Here is a 12,304-nt window from a genome sequence, read left to right as displayed (position 1 = left end):
CCCCCCACCCCCGGGAACTGTCATGAAAATGTCACTTTAAAAATGTTTGGCTGCTCATGTTACTGCAGTGATGTCAGAGTGTGGGTGGAGCTGAGCTCTGGCTCTGTTTTTTAGTTTCACTTTGAGAAAAGCTTGGGTGTGTCTATGTCTTTTTGGTTTCGTTTTCAGTGTTGGAGCTGAAGCCAGACAAAGCAGCTGTACTGCTGTTCTCTCTGCCATGAAAAGACTATCTCTTGATCATTTGGTGAATTCAGAATTATAAATGTTCTCAGTAGTGACTTTAACCTGATGTGCTTCTGTTAAAGGTTATGTTTTTTTGTAAGTCTTCTGGATGCTAAAAGGACAGCGTAAGCATTACTTAGTGTTGTATTCTTTGGGGGTTGTATTTGAATTCATGGTTGCTAAGATGTTCACTATAGGTTAACTTGAGTTCATAGAATAAACATTGTTTTTGCTTTAAAAGATACTTTTCCATTTCTGCTGTACCACACCTGTAGAGTGGGCCGTGTGCTCCCCATACCACAATCTATTAAAAGTTGTGGGTCAGGTGAACTCCATGATACACTTTGGGGTTCTCTAAACCCTGGCCCACAACAGAACAGCCAGGAGAGCAGTGGTTCCCAACCTTTTATATGCCATGGCACATCTACGCAACAAAAACACCTCTGAAGCACACTCCCAATTTTTTGTTTTCATTCCTCGCTGGGGACTTCATTTTTAACTTCTCCGTGTCCTATCACCTGTGTTTTTTTAAACCTCTCTCTGTTCTCCCAAGGTTTTTGTGCCCATTTTGCGCAGGCGCAATCAGGCCTTTGTCTTCAGCTCCAAGTCCCGCTGGTCATGCGCATAGGCCTGACCGACATTAAAAATCGACACTATGCCTGTGGGGCTCTTTCCAGTCAGGCACATGTGCGGGACGCCAAGATTCATTGGGTCTTGGAGATGCCTTGGCTGAATGGGATCTTCTCCGTTTCCTGTGTAACAGGCTAGAAGGGGCTGAATGGGCCTCCTCATGTTACATTTCTTTTCTTTTTTAAATTTAGAGCATCCAATTCATTTTTTCCAATTAAGGAGCAATTCAGCGTGGCCAATCCACCTACCCTGCACATTTTTTGGGTTGTGGGGGCGAAACCCACGTAAACATGGGGAGAATGTGCAAACTCCATACAGACAGTGACCCAGAGCCAGGATCGAACCTGGGACCTCGGCGCCGTGAGGCAACGGTGCTAACCACTTGTGCCACCGTGCTGCCCTTGGCCTCCTCCTGTTCCCGTGTAACAGGCTTGAATGGGCTGAATGGGTCTCCTCCTGTTCCTGTGTTAACAGGCTCGAGGGAACTGAATGGGCCTCCTCCTGTTCCTGTGTAACAAACTCAAGAGGGGCTGAATGGAGCCTCCTCCTGTTCATGTATAACAAACTCGAGAGGGGCTGAATGTACCTCCTCCTGTTCCCTGTGTAACAAGCTTGAGGGGGCTGAATGGAACCTCCTCCTGTTCCTGTGTAACAGGCTCAATGGGGCTGAATGTATCTCCTCCTGTTCCCTGTGCAACAAGCTTGAGGGGGCTGAATGGAACCTCCTCCTGCTCCTGTGTAACAGGCTCAATGGGGCTGAATGTATCTCCTCCTGTTCCCTGTGTAACAGGCTCAATGGGGCTGAATGTACCTCCTCCTGTTCCTGTGTAACAAGCTTGAGGGGGCTGAATGGAACCTCCTCCTGTTCCTGTGTAACAGGCTCAATGGGGCTGAATGTATCGCCTCCTGTTCCCTGTGCAACAAGCTTGAGGGGGCTGAATGTACCTCCTCCTGCTCCCTGTGTAACAGGCTCAATGGGGCTGAATGTACCTCTTCCTGTTCCCTGCGCAACAAGCTTGAGGGGGCTGAATGGAACCTCCTCCTGTTCCCTGTGCAACAAGCTTGAGGGGGCTGAATGTACCTCCTCCTGCTCCGTGTGTAACAGGCTCAATGGGGCTGAATGTACCTCTTCCAGTTCCCTGTGCAACAAGCTTGAGGGGGCTGAATGGAACCTCCTCCTGCTCCTGTGTATCAGGCTCAATGGGGCTGAATGGGGCCTCCTCCTGCTCCCTGTGTAACAGGCTCAATGGGGCTGAATGTACCTCCTCCTGTTCCCTGTGTAACAAGCTTGAGGGGGCTGAATGGAACCTCCTCCTGTTCCTGTGTAACAGGCTCAATGGGGCTGAATGTATCTCCTCCTGTTCCCTGTGCAACAAGCTTGAGGGGGCTGAATGGAACCTCCTCCTGCTCCTGTGTAACAGGCTCAATGGGGCTGACTGGGGCCTCCTCCTGCTCCCTGTGTAACAGGCTCAATGGGGCTGAATGTACCTCCTCCTGTTCCCTGTGTAACAAGCTTGAGGGGGCTGAATGGAGCCTCCTCCTGCTCCTATGTAACAGGCTCAATGGGGCTGAATGAGGCCTCCTCCTGCTCCCTGTGTAACAGGCTCAATGGGGCTGACTGGGGCCTCCTCCTGTTCCTGTGTAACAGGCTCAATGGGGCTGAATGGGGCCTCCTCCTGCTCCCTGTGTAACAGGCTCAATGGGGCCTCCTCCTGCTCCCTGTGTAACAGGCTCAACGGGGCTGACTGGGACCTCCTCCTGTTCCTGTGTAACAGGCTCAATGGGGCTGAATGGGGCCTCCTCCTGCTCCCTGTGTAACAGGCTCAATGGGGCTGAATGTACCTCCTCCTGTTCCCTGTGTAACAAGCTTAAGGGGGCTGAATGGAGCCTCCTCCTGTGTAACAGGCTCAATGGGGCTGAATGGGGCCTCCTCCTGCTCCCTGTGTAACAGGCTCAATGGGGCTGAATGGGGCCTCCTGCTCCTGTGTAACAGGTTTGAGGGGGCTGAATGGAGCCTCCTCCTGCTCCTGTGTAACAGGCTCAATGGGGCTGAATGGGGCCTCCTCCTGCTCCCTGTGTAATAGGCTCAATGGGGCTGAATGGAGCCTCCTCCTGCTCCCTGTGTAACAGGCTCAAGGGGATTGAATGGCACCTCCTTCTGTTTTGTTAATACGCACATATACACAGTCATACCTTTCTATCCAAAACAGCTTCAGGTCGAGATGACAGGCGGTCAGTCAAATCCTCCTCCTCCTCCCCCTCTGAACATTCATCACTGGACTCCGGACCATCTAAAAGATACCTGTTCAAAATTAGGAAACGGAACAACATTTAGCAGCAGTAAACTCTTGAATTTATTCATTGCCCTCTGTGCTGTGGGTGTCACTGGCAAGGTCAACATTTATTGTCCATCCTGAGACTCCCCTTGAGATGGTGATGGATCTTCTTCTTGAACCATTTCAGTCCCATGTGGGAAGGTGCTCCCACGGTGCCGTCACGGAAGGACTTCCAGGATTTTGGTCCAGTCACGTGGTCACAGACCACGCTTAGGAGAACACAAATACAAAGGACACATATGCTTAAAACATCAAACAGCGAGTCAGCAGTAAGGCGACTGGGAAAAGAACCAGCAGAAGGAGAACAATTATTTTTAAACGCAGCAAACTATTCTAATCCAACTATTCTAAAAAGCAAGGCAAGCACTCCAGTAGGTAGCGAGGGAGCGTTGCACTGTCAGAGGGTCAGTACTGAGGGAGCGTTGCACTGTCAGAGGGTTAGTACTAAGGGAGCGCTGCTCTGTCAGAGGATCAATACTGAGGGAGTCCTGCATTGTCAGAGGGTCAGTACTGAGGGAGTGCTGCACTGTCAGAGGGTCAGTTCTGAGGGAGCGCTGCACTGTCAGAGGATCAGTACTGAGGGAGTCCTGCATTGTCAGAGGGTCAGTAATGAGGGAGCCCTGCATTGTCAGAGGGTCAGTACTGAGGGAGAGCTGCATTGTCAGAGGATCAGTACTGAGGGAGCGCTGCACTGTCAGAGGATCTGTACCGAGGGAGCTCTGCACTGTCAGAGGATCTGTACCGAGGGAGCGCTGCACTGTCAGTAGATCAGTATTGAGGGAGTGCTGCATTGTCAGAGGGTCAGTACTGAGGGAGTGTTGTACTGCTGGATGGTCAATACTGAGGGAGTGCTGCACTGTCAGAGGGTCAGTTCTGAGGGAGCGCTGCACTGTCAGAGGGTCAGTACTGAGGGAGTCCTGCATTGTCAGAGGGTCAGTAATGAGGGAGCCCTGCATTGTCAGAGGGTCAGTACTGAGGGAGAGCTGCATTGTCAGAGGATCAGTACTGAGGGAGCGCTGCACTGTCAGAGGATCTGTACCGAGGGAGCTCTGCACTGTCAGAGGATCTGTACCGAGGGAGCGCTGCACTGTCAGTAGATCAGTATTGAGGGAGTGCTGCATTGTCAGAGGGTCAGTACTGAGGGAGTGTTGTACTGCTGGATGGTCAATACTGAGGGAGTGCTGCACTGTCAGAGGGTCAGTGCTGAGGGAGTGCTGCACTGTCAGAGGGTCAGTGCTGAGGGAGCGCTGCACTGTCAGAGGGTCAGTGCTGAGGGAGTGCTGCACTGTCAGAGGGTCAGTGCTGAGGGAGTGCTGCACTGTCAGAGGGTCAGTGCTGAGGGAGCGCTACACTGTCAGAGGGTCAGTACTGAGGGAGTGCTGCACTGTCAGAGGATCAGTACTGAGGGAGCGCTGCACTGTCAGTAGATCAGTATTGAGGGAGTGCTGCACTGTCAGAGGGTCAGTACCGAGGGAGTGATGCACTGTCAGAGGGTCAGTACTGAGGGAGTGCTGCAGTATCAGAGGGTCAGTACTGAGGGCGTGCTGCACAGTCAGAGGGTCAGTACTGAGGGAGTGCTGCACTGCCAGAGGGCCAGTACTGAGGGAGTGCTGCACTGTCAGAGGGTCAGTACTGAGGGAGCGCTGCACTGTCAGAAGATCAGTACTGAGGGAGTGCTGCATTGTCAGAGGATCAGTACTGAGGGAGCGCTGCACTGTCAGAGGATCTGTACCGAGGGAGCTCTGCACTGTCAGAGGATCTGTACCGAGGGAGCGCTGCACTGTCAGTAGATCAGTATTGAGGGAGTGCTGCATTGTCAGAGGGTCAGTACTGAGGGAGTGTTGTACTGCTGGATGGTCAATACTGAGGGAGTGCTGCACTGTCAGAGGGTCAGTGCTGAGGGAGTGCTGCACTGTCAGAGGGTCAGTGCTGAGGGAGCGCTGCACTGTCAGAGGGTCAGTACTGAGGGAGTGCTGTACTGTTGGATGGTCAATACTGAGGGAGTGCTGCACTGTCAGAGGGTCAGCACTGAGGGAGCGCTGCACTGTCAAAGGGTCAGTACTGAGGGAGTGCTGCACTGTCAAAGGTGAGTCCTAAGGGAGTGCTGCACTGTGGGAGGGTCAGTACTGAGGGAGCACTATACTGTCTGAGGTCGGGTAGTTGAGAAATGTGCTATTTAAAGTCTTTATTTAAATGCTCACTGATGTCCTGGCCGCTGCTATGATGTTTTAACAAGGCAGTTTGTTTTAGATTTACTGACTGAAAATAAAAAAGCGGTGTGCAGTTTTGGAGATGCTGTTTGTTTGGTTGGAGAAGGAGCCGCTTGATGCTGATGTTGAAAGCTCACAGAGTGCTGCTTCGCATTGCCAGGTGCTCATTGCATATCAATGTGCAGCTCACGGCAAACACTCTCAACGGCTCCTCACTCCTGCTTCAACAGAAAAACCCTGCTCCTCTCATTGTGTCCTTCAATGGAGACAATTGTTGAATCCTTATTTAACATTTGCATTTCTCATGGGTGATTAAAACACAGGGTCCTTTGAAGCTGCAAATCCAGAAGTAGGCATGAAAGTATGAAGGGGGCAGTGAGAGAGAGAGCAAGGGGGCAAAGAGAGCCGTGGGGACCAAGAGACAGGCAAGGGGGCAGTCGGGAGGAGGCAGAAGTGTCAGGGGCCAAAGGGCGCGAGGGCCGGGGGAGGCTCGAGTTCCAGGGCCGGGGGGGGGGGGGGGGCAGAGCGGGCGAGGGCCGTGGGGGGGCAGAGCGGGCGAGGGCCGGGGGGGCAGAGCGGGCGAGAGCCGGGGGGGGGGGGGGGGTGTGGCAGAGGGCACGGCGGGGGGGGGCAGAGCGGGCGAGGGCCAGGGGGGGCAGAGCGGGCGAGGGCCAGGGGGGCAGAGCGGGCGAGGGCCAGGGGGGCAGAGCGGGCGAGGGCCAGGGGGGCAGAGCGGGCGAGGGCCAGGGGGGGCAGAGCGGGCGAGGGCCAGGGGGGGCAGAGCGGGCGAGGGCCAGAGCGGGCGAGGGCCAGGGGGGGCAGAGCGGGCGAGGGCCGGGGGGGCAGAGCGGGCGCGGGGCAGAGCGGGCGAGGGCCCGGGGGGACAGGGCGGGTGAGGGCTGGGGGCAGAGCGGGCGAGCGCCCGGGGGGGCAGAGCGGGCGAGGGCCCGGTGGGGCAGAGCCGGCGACGGCCCGGTGGGGGGGGGGGGGGGGGGGGCAGAGCGTGCGAGGGCCGGGGGGGTGCAGAGCGGGCGAGGTCCAGGGGGGGGGGTCCAGAGCGGGCGAGGGCCCAGAGCGGGCGAGGGCCCGGGAGGGTAGAGCGGGCGAGGGCCCGGGGGGGTAGAGCGGGCGAGGGCCCGGGGGGGTAGAGCGGGCGAGGGCCAGGGGGGCAGAGCGGGCAAGGGCCTGGGGGGCAGAGTGGGCGAGGGCCCGGTGGGGCAGAGCGGGCGAGGGCCGGGGTGCAGAGCGGGCGAGAGCAGAGCGGGCGAGGTCCGGGGGGGGGGGCAGAGCGGGCGAGGCCCGGGGGGGGGGGGGCGGCAGAGCGGGCGAGGCCCGGGGGGAGGGGTGGCCAGAGCGGGTGAGGCCCGGGGGGGAGGGGGGCAGAGCGGGCAAGGGCCGGTGGCAGAGAATGAAAGTCGGAGGGGCAGAGGGCGGGAGTCAGGAGGGCAGAGGGCGAGAGTCGGGAGGGGCAGAGCGGGCGAGGGCTGGGGGGGCAGAGCGGGCGAGGGCCAGAGCGGGCGAGGGCCAAGGTGGGCAGAGCGGGCGAGGGCCGGGTGGCAGAGCGGGCGAGGGCCAGAGCGGGCGAGGGGGCAGAGCGGGCGAGGGCCGGGGGGCCAGAGCGGGCGAGGGCCAGAGCGGGCGATGGGCCAGGGTGTGCAGAGCGGGCGAGGGCCGGGGGGGCAGAGCAGGCGAGGGCCAGGGGGCAGGGCGGGGGAGGGCCGGGGGGCAGAGCGGGCGAGGGCCAGAGCGGGCGAGGGGGCAGAGCGGGCGAGGGCCGGGGGGCCAGAGCGGGCGAGGGCCAGAGCGGGCGATGGGCCAGGGTGTGCAGAGCGGGCGAGGGCCGGGGGGGGGGGGGGGGCAGAGCAGGCGAGGGCCAGGGCGGGGGAGGGCCGGGGGGCAGAGGGCGAGGGCCGGTACCGGGCAGAGAATGAAAGTCGGAGGGGCAGAGGGCGAGAGTCGGGGGGGGGCAGAGGGCGAGAGTTGGGGCGGCAGAGGGCGAGAGTCGGGGCGGCAGAGGGCGAGAGTCGGGGGGGGCAGAGGGCGAGAGTCGGGGGGGGCAGAGGGCGAGAGTCGGGGGCGGCAGATGGCGAGAGTCGGGGGGGCAGAGGGCGAGAGTCGGGGGGGCAGAGGATGAATGACGGGGGCAAAGGGTGAGAGACAGGGGGGGGCAGGTTGCATAGAGCCAGGGCGGGGTGGGGGGGGGGGGCAGAGAGCCAGGCAGGGGGCAGAGGGCGAGAGACGGGGCGGCAAAGGGTGAGAGACATCAGGGAGCCGTGTGGGAGGGAGAGGGCCAGGGGGAAGGCAGAGTGCCAGGCGCAGGGGAGTCACAATACTGTATAGGTTCACCAGATTGTTCCCTGGGATGATGGGGATGGTCCTATGATGAGATGCTGAATAAAGTGCCTCGTTATTCTCTACAATGTAGAAGAATGAGAGGCGATCCCATTTGAACATCCAAGATTCTGAAGGGGTTTACATGGACAGATTGATTCCGCTGGTCAGGCAGTCTAAAACACGGTGCAGGGGAGGGGCGGGGGGTCCACAGTATTGGGATAATGGGGCTGGTCATTCAGGACTGTGATGAGGAGAAATTTCTTCATCCAAAGGGTTGTGAATCTTTGGAATTCTCTACCCCAGAGGCTTGTGGATGCTTCCATTGTGGAACAAATTTTAGACCTTGAGACCCCGATTACGGGAAATCAGTGATACGGGGAGCGTGTGGGAAAATAGGAGTTGATCCCCAGGATCAGCCATGACAGTATGGAATGGTGAAGCAGGTTTGATGGGCCTAATGGTTCACTCCTGCTCCTGTTTCTCACATAATGTTAACCCCCCCCGCCCCGAGATCTCTGCGCTCCTCCAAATCCGGCCTCTTGAGCATCTCCCGATTCCCATCGCTCCACCGTGGGCGGCCGTGCTTTCAGCTGGAATTCCCTCCCGAAATCTTTATGCTTCTCTCCTGCTTCCTTTAAGACGCTCTTATAAACCGAGCCCTTGGACTGAGCTCTCGGTCACCTGTCCCTCATATCTCAGGGGGGGGGGGGGGGGGGCAGGATTTTGTTTTGTGAGGCACTTGTGATGGCAACCATGTCAAAGATGCTATAAAAAACCCACGTTACCATCAACATAAAGCTCTTCAAGCTTCCCCACCTTTTTAAAGAACAGAATATCATCCCCGACTGGTCCCCTTCACCTACCGTTTGTAGGAGAGCCGTTGCTTCCTCTTGTGGCAGTCCAAGATCCAATCCTTCCGGACGACACTACCACCCTGGGACTTGACCTGGGTGTACTTGGGTGTGTTGGCAAAGGCGCAGCTATGAAACCAGAGGGAGAGAAAGTGTGTGTGAGGAGGCAGAACACTACACTGGAATCAGGGAGAGTCCTCCAGTCTGATCGACTCCAACCGTTTACAAACAAAATACCGACCTGCCGTCTTCCACCCAGGAATTCCCGCCGCTCCTCAGCCTCCCACTACTATCCTGACACTGGCCAGTCACTGAACAAATCTTACCAGGAAACTGGAGTCTTATGATGGTTCAAGACAGCTTCAATTCAGACAGGAGAGAAACGGGAACAGGAAGAATACTCTTCAGTCCCCTCAGGCTGCCTCCTTCCTGTCCAACAGGCTCAAGGGGCTGAATGGGACTCTTCCTGTTCCTGTGTAACAGGCTCAAGGGGCTGAATGGGACTCTTCCTGTTCCTGTGTAACAGGCTCAAGGGGCTGAATGGGGCCTCCTCCTGTTCCTGTGTAACAGGCTCAATGGGGCTGAATGGGGCCTCCTCCTGTTCCTGTGTAACAGGCTCAAGGGGCTGAATGGGGCCTCCTCCTGTTCCTGTGTAACAGGCTTAAGGGGCTGAATGGGTCTCTTCCTGTTTCTGTCAAACAGGCTCGATGGGGCTGAATGGGGCTCTTCCTGTTCCTGTGTAACAGGCTCAAGGGACTGAATGGGACCTCCTCCTGCTCCTGTGTAACAGGCTCAAAGGGTTGAATGGGGCCTCCTCCTGCTCCTGGGTAACAGGCTCAAGGGGCTGAATGGGGCCTCCTCCTGTTCCTGTGTAACAGGCTCAAGGGGCTGAATGGGGCCTCCTCCTGCTCCTGGGTAACAGGCTCAAGGGGCTGAATGGGGCCTCCTCCTGCTCCTGTGTAACAGGCTCAAGGGGCTGAATGGGGCCTCCTCCTGCTCCTGGGTAACAGGCTCAAGGGGCTGAATGGGGCCTCCTCCTGCTCCTGGGTAACAGGCTCAAGGGGCTGAATGGGGCCTCCTCCTGTTCCTGTGTAACAGGCTCAAGGGGCTGAATGGGGCCTCCTCCTGCTCCTGGGTAACAGGCTCAAGGGGCTGAATGGGGCCTCCTCCTGCTCCTGTGTAACAGGCTCAAGGGGCTGAATGGGGCCTCCTCCTGCTCCTGGGTAACAGGCTCAAGGGGCTGAATGGGGCTCTTCCTTTTCCTGCGCAACAGGTTCGAGGAGGGGCTGGTGAGCCTGCTGCTGTTCCTCTCTCCCTGTCCTCAGTCCCTCTGGAAGGATGGTGCTGTTTACTTACATGAGGTGGGTGCTGTCAGATGACCAGTCGCTTTTGTACTTGGCCCCCATTTCTAGAGCCTTGTCCCGCAGCTCTGAGCGGAAGGGGTTCTGAAATCCACTCAGGACGAAGACCGTGCCCTCCAAGATGCTGTGGAACTCGACGGTCTCCTCTGACCCTCTTCGTCCTTTCTTCACCTTCTTCTTAATCAAGGGGGGACTCCCTCCTGGACCTTTCCTGGAGGAACCAGGCTGCGGGGATGGGAGGGCAACAGCTTTCGTAGACGGCTCACCTGTAATGAACAAAGAAGAGAGCAGAAAAGCTAATACATAGATGACAAAAAAACAATACACCCACCTGAAGCCAGGGATTGACATCTCCCTCAGGTAGAGCGCCGGGTTAGATACAGAGTGAAGCTCACACTCCACTGTCCCCATCAAACAGGGATTAAATACAGCGTAAAGCTCCCTCGACACTGCCCCCATCAAACACTCCAGGACAGGTACAGCAGAAGGTTAGATATAGAGTAAAGCTCCCTCTATACTGTCCCCATCAAACACTCCCAGGACAGGTACAGCACAGGGTTAGATACAGAGTAAAGCTCCCTCTACACTGTCCCCATCAAACACTCCCAGGACAGGTACAGCACGGGGTTAGATACTGAGTAAAGCTCCCTCGAAACTGTCCCCATCAAACACTCCCAGGACAGGTACAGCACAGGGTTAGAGACAGAATAAAGCTCCCTCTACACTGTCCCCATCAAACACTCCCAGGACAGGTACAGCATGGGGTTAGATACAGAGTAAAGCTCCCTCTATACTGTCCCCATCAAACACTCCCAGGACAGGTACAGCACGGGGTTAGATACAGAGTAAAGCTCCCTCTACACTGTCCCCATCAAACACTCCCAGGACAGGTACAGCATGGGATTAGATACAGAGTAAAGCTCCCTCTGCACTGTCCCCATCAAACACTCCCAGGACAGGTACAGCACGGGGTTAGATACAGAGTAAAGCTCCCTCTACACTGTCCCCATCAAACACTCCCAGGACAGGTACAGCACGGGGTTAGATACAGAGTAAAGCTCACTCTACACTGTCCCCATCAAACACTCCCAGGACAGGTACAGCACAGGGTTAGATACAGAGTAAAGCTCCCTCTACACTGTCCCCATCAAACACTCCCAGGACAGGTACAGCACGGGGTTAGATACAGGGTAAAGCTCCCTCAACACTGTCCCCATTAAACACTCCCAGGACAGGTACAGCATGGGGTTATATACAGAGTAAAGCTCCCTCTACACTGTCCCCATCAAACACTCCCAGGACAGGTACAGCACAGGGTTATATACAGAGTAAAGCTCCCTCTACACTGTCCCCATCAAACACTCCCAGGACAGGTACAGCACGGGGTTAGATACAGAGTAAAGCTCCCTCAACACTGTCCCCATTAAACACTCCCAGGACAGGTACAGCATGGGGTTATATACAGAGTAAAGCTCCCTCTACACTGTCCCCATCAAACACTCCCAGGACAGGTACAGCACAGGGTTAGATACAGAGTAAAGCTCCCTCTACACTGTCCCCATCAAACAATCCCAGGACAGGTACAGCACAGGGTTAGATACAGAGTAAAGCTCCCTCTACACTGTCCCCATCAAACACTCCCAGGACAGGTACAGCACGGGGTTGGATACAGAGTAAAGCTCCCTCTACACTGTCCCCATCAAACACTCCCAGGACAGGTACAGCACAGGGTTAGATACAGAGTAAAGCTCCCTCTACACTGTCCCCATCAAACACTCCCAGGACAGGTACAGCACGGGGTTGGATACAGAGTAAAGCTCCCTCTACACTGTGCCCATCAAACGCTCCCAGGACAGGTACAGCACAGGGTTAGATACAGAGTAAAGCTCCCTCTACACTGTCCCCATCAAACAATCCCAGGACAGGTACAGCACAGGGTTAGATACAGAGTAAAGCTCACTCTACACTGTCCCCATCAAACACTCCCAGGACAGGTACAGCATGGGGTTCGATGCGAGCTGTACTCTGTATCTCTGCTAAGAAGGAGGGTGACTGAAATTAGAAATTAAACAGATCGTTGCTCTCAGGCTCATTAAGGCTCTGAGTCTGCAGAAATTATGAGAAATTTTGCTTTTCAAAAAATACCTCAAAACAGAAACAGGTATAAAATGTCTAGAGATGGAGCTGCAAAAGATTTTCAAAACGTGTCAGATTGTCCAAAGCCTGCCTTGTTGCTTTTGCCAGCACGTAATGGAGATTAATTGGAAGGATTTATTTTTAAAAATATTTCCCACAGTTAGCTGCTGGATACAACACAACAGGCAAAGATCATAAACCCACTCAGCAACTGACATCTACAA

At 56.1% G+C, this 12,304-nt stretch overlaps 1 protein-coding gene across 2 annotated transcripts in view; it reads right to left on the bottom strand.

The window, feature by feature from the left end:
- Positions 1–12,304, bottom strand: part of xrcc1 (X-ray repair complementing defective repair in Chinese hamster cells 1) — a 112,361-nt gene that overhangs the window by 14,768 nt on the left and 85,289 nt on the right. For both annotated transcript variants that reach the window (XM_072468949.1, XM_072468950.1), the window contains exons 9-11: positions 9,940–10,210; positions 8,596–8,712; positions 3,046–3,154 (exon numbers count right to left, since the gene is read on the bottom strand). In XM_072468949.1, the coding sequence (XP_072325050.1) occupies positions 3,046–3,154; positions 8,596–8,712; positions 9,940–10,210 (497 nt within the window). The remainder of the gene's footprint in view (positions 1–3,045; positions 3,155–8,595; positions 8,713–9,939; positions 10,211–12,304) is intronic.

This window comes from Scyliorhinus torazame, chromosome 12, assembly GCF_047496885.1.
Source record: "Scyliorhinus torazame isolate Kashiwa2021f chromosome 12, sScyTor2.1, whole genome shotgun sequence".
Taxonomy (NCBI): Eukaryota; Metazoa; Chordata; class Chondrichthyes; order Carcharhiniformes; family Scyliorhinidae; genus Scyliorhinus; species Scyliorhinus torazame.
Note: the sequence above shows the minus strand (reverse complement) of the source record. Positions and strands in the feature narration are given on the sequence as shown.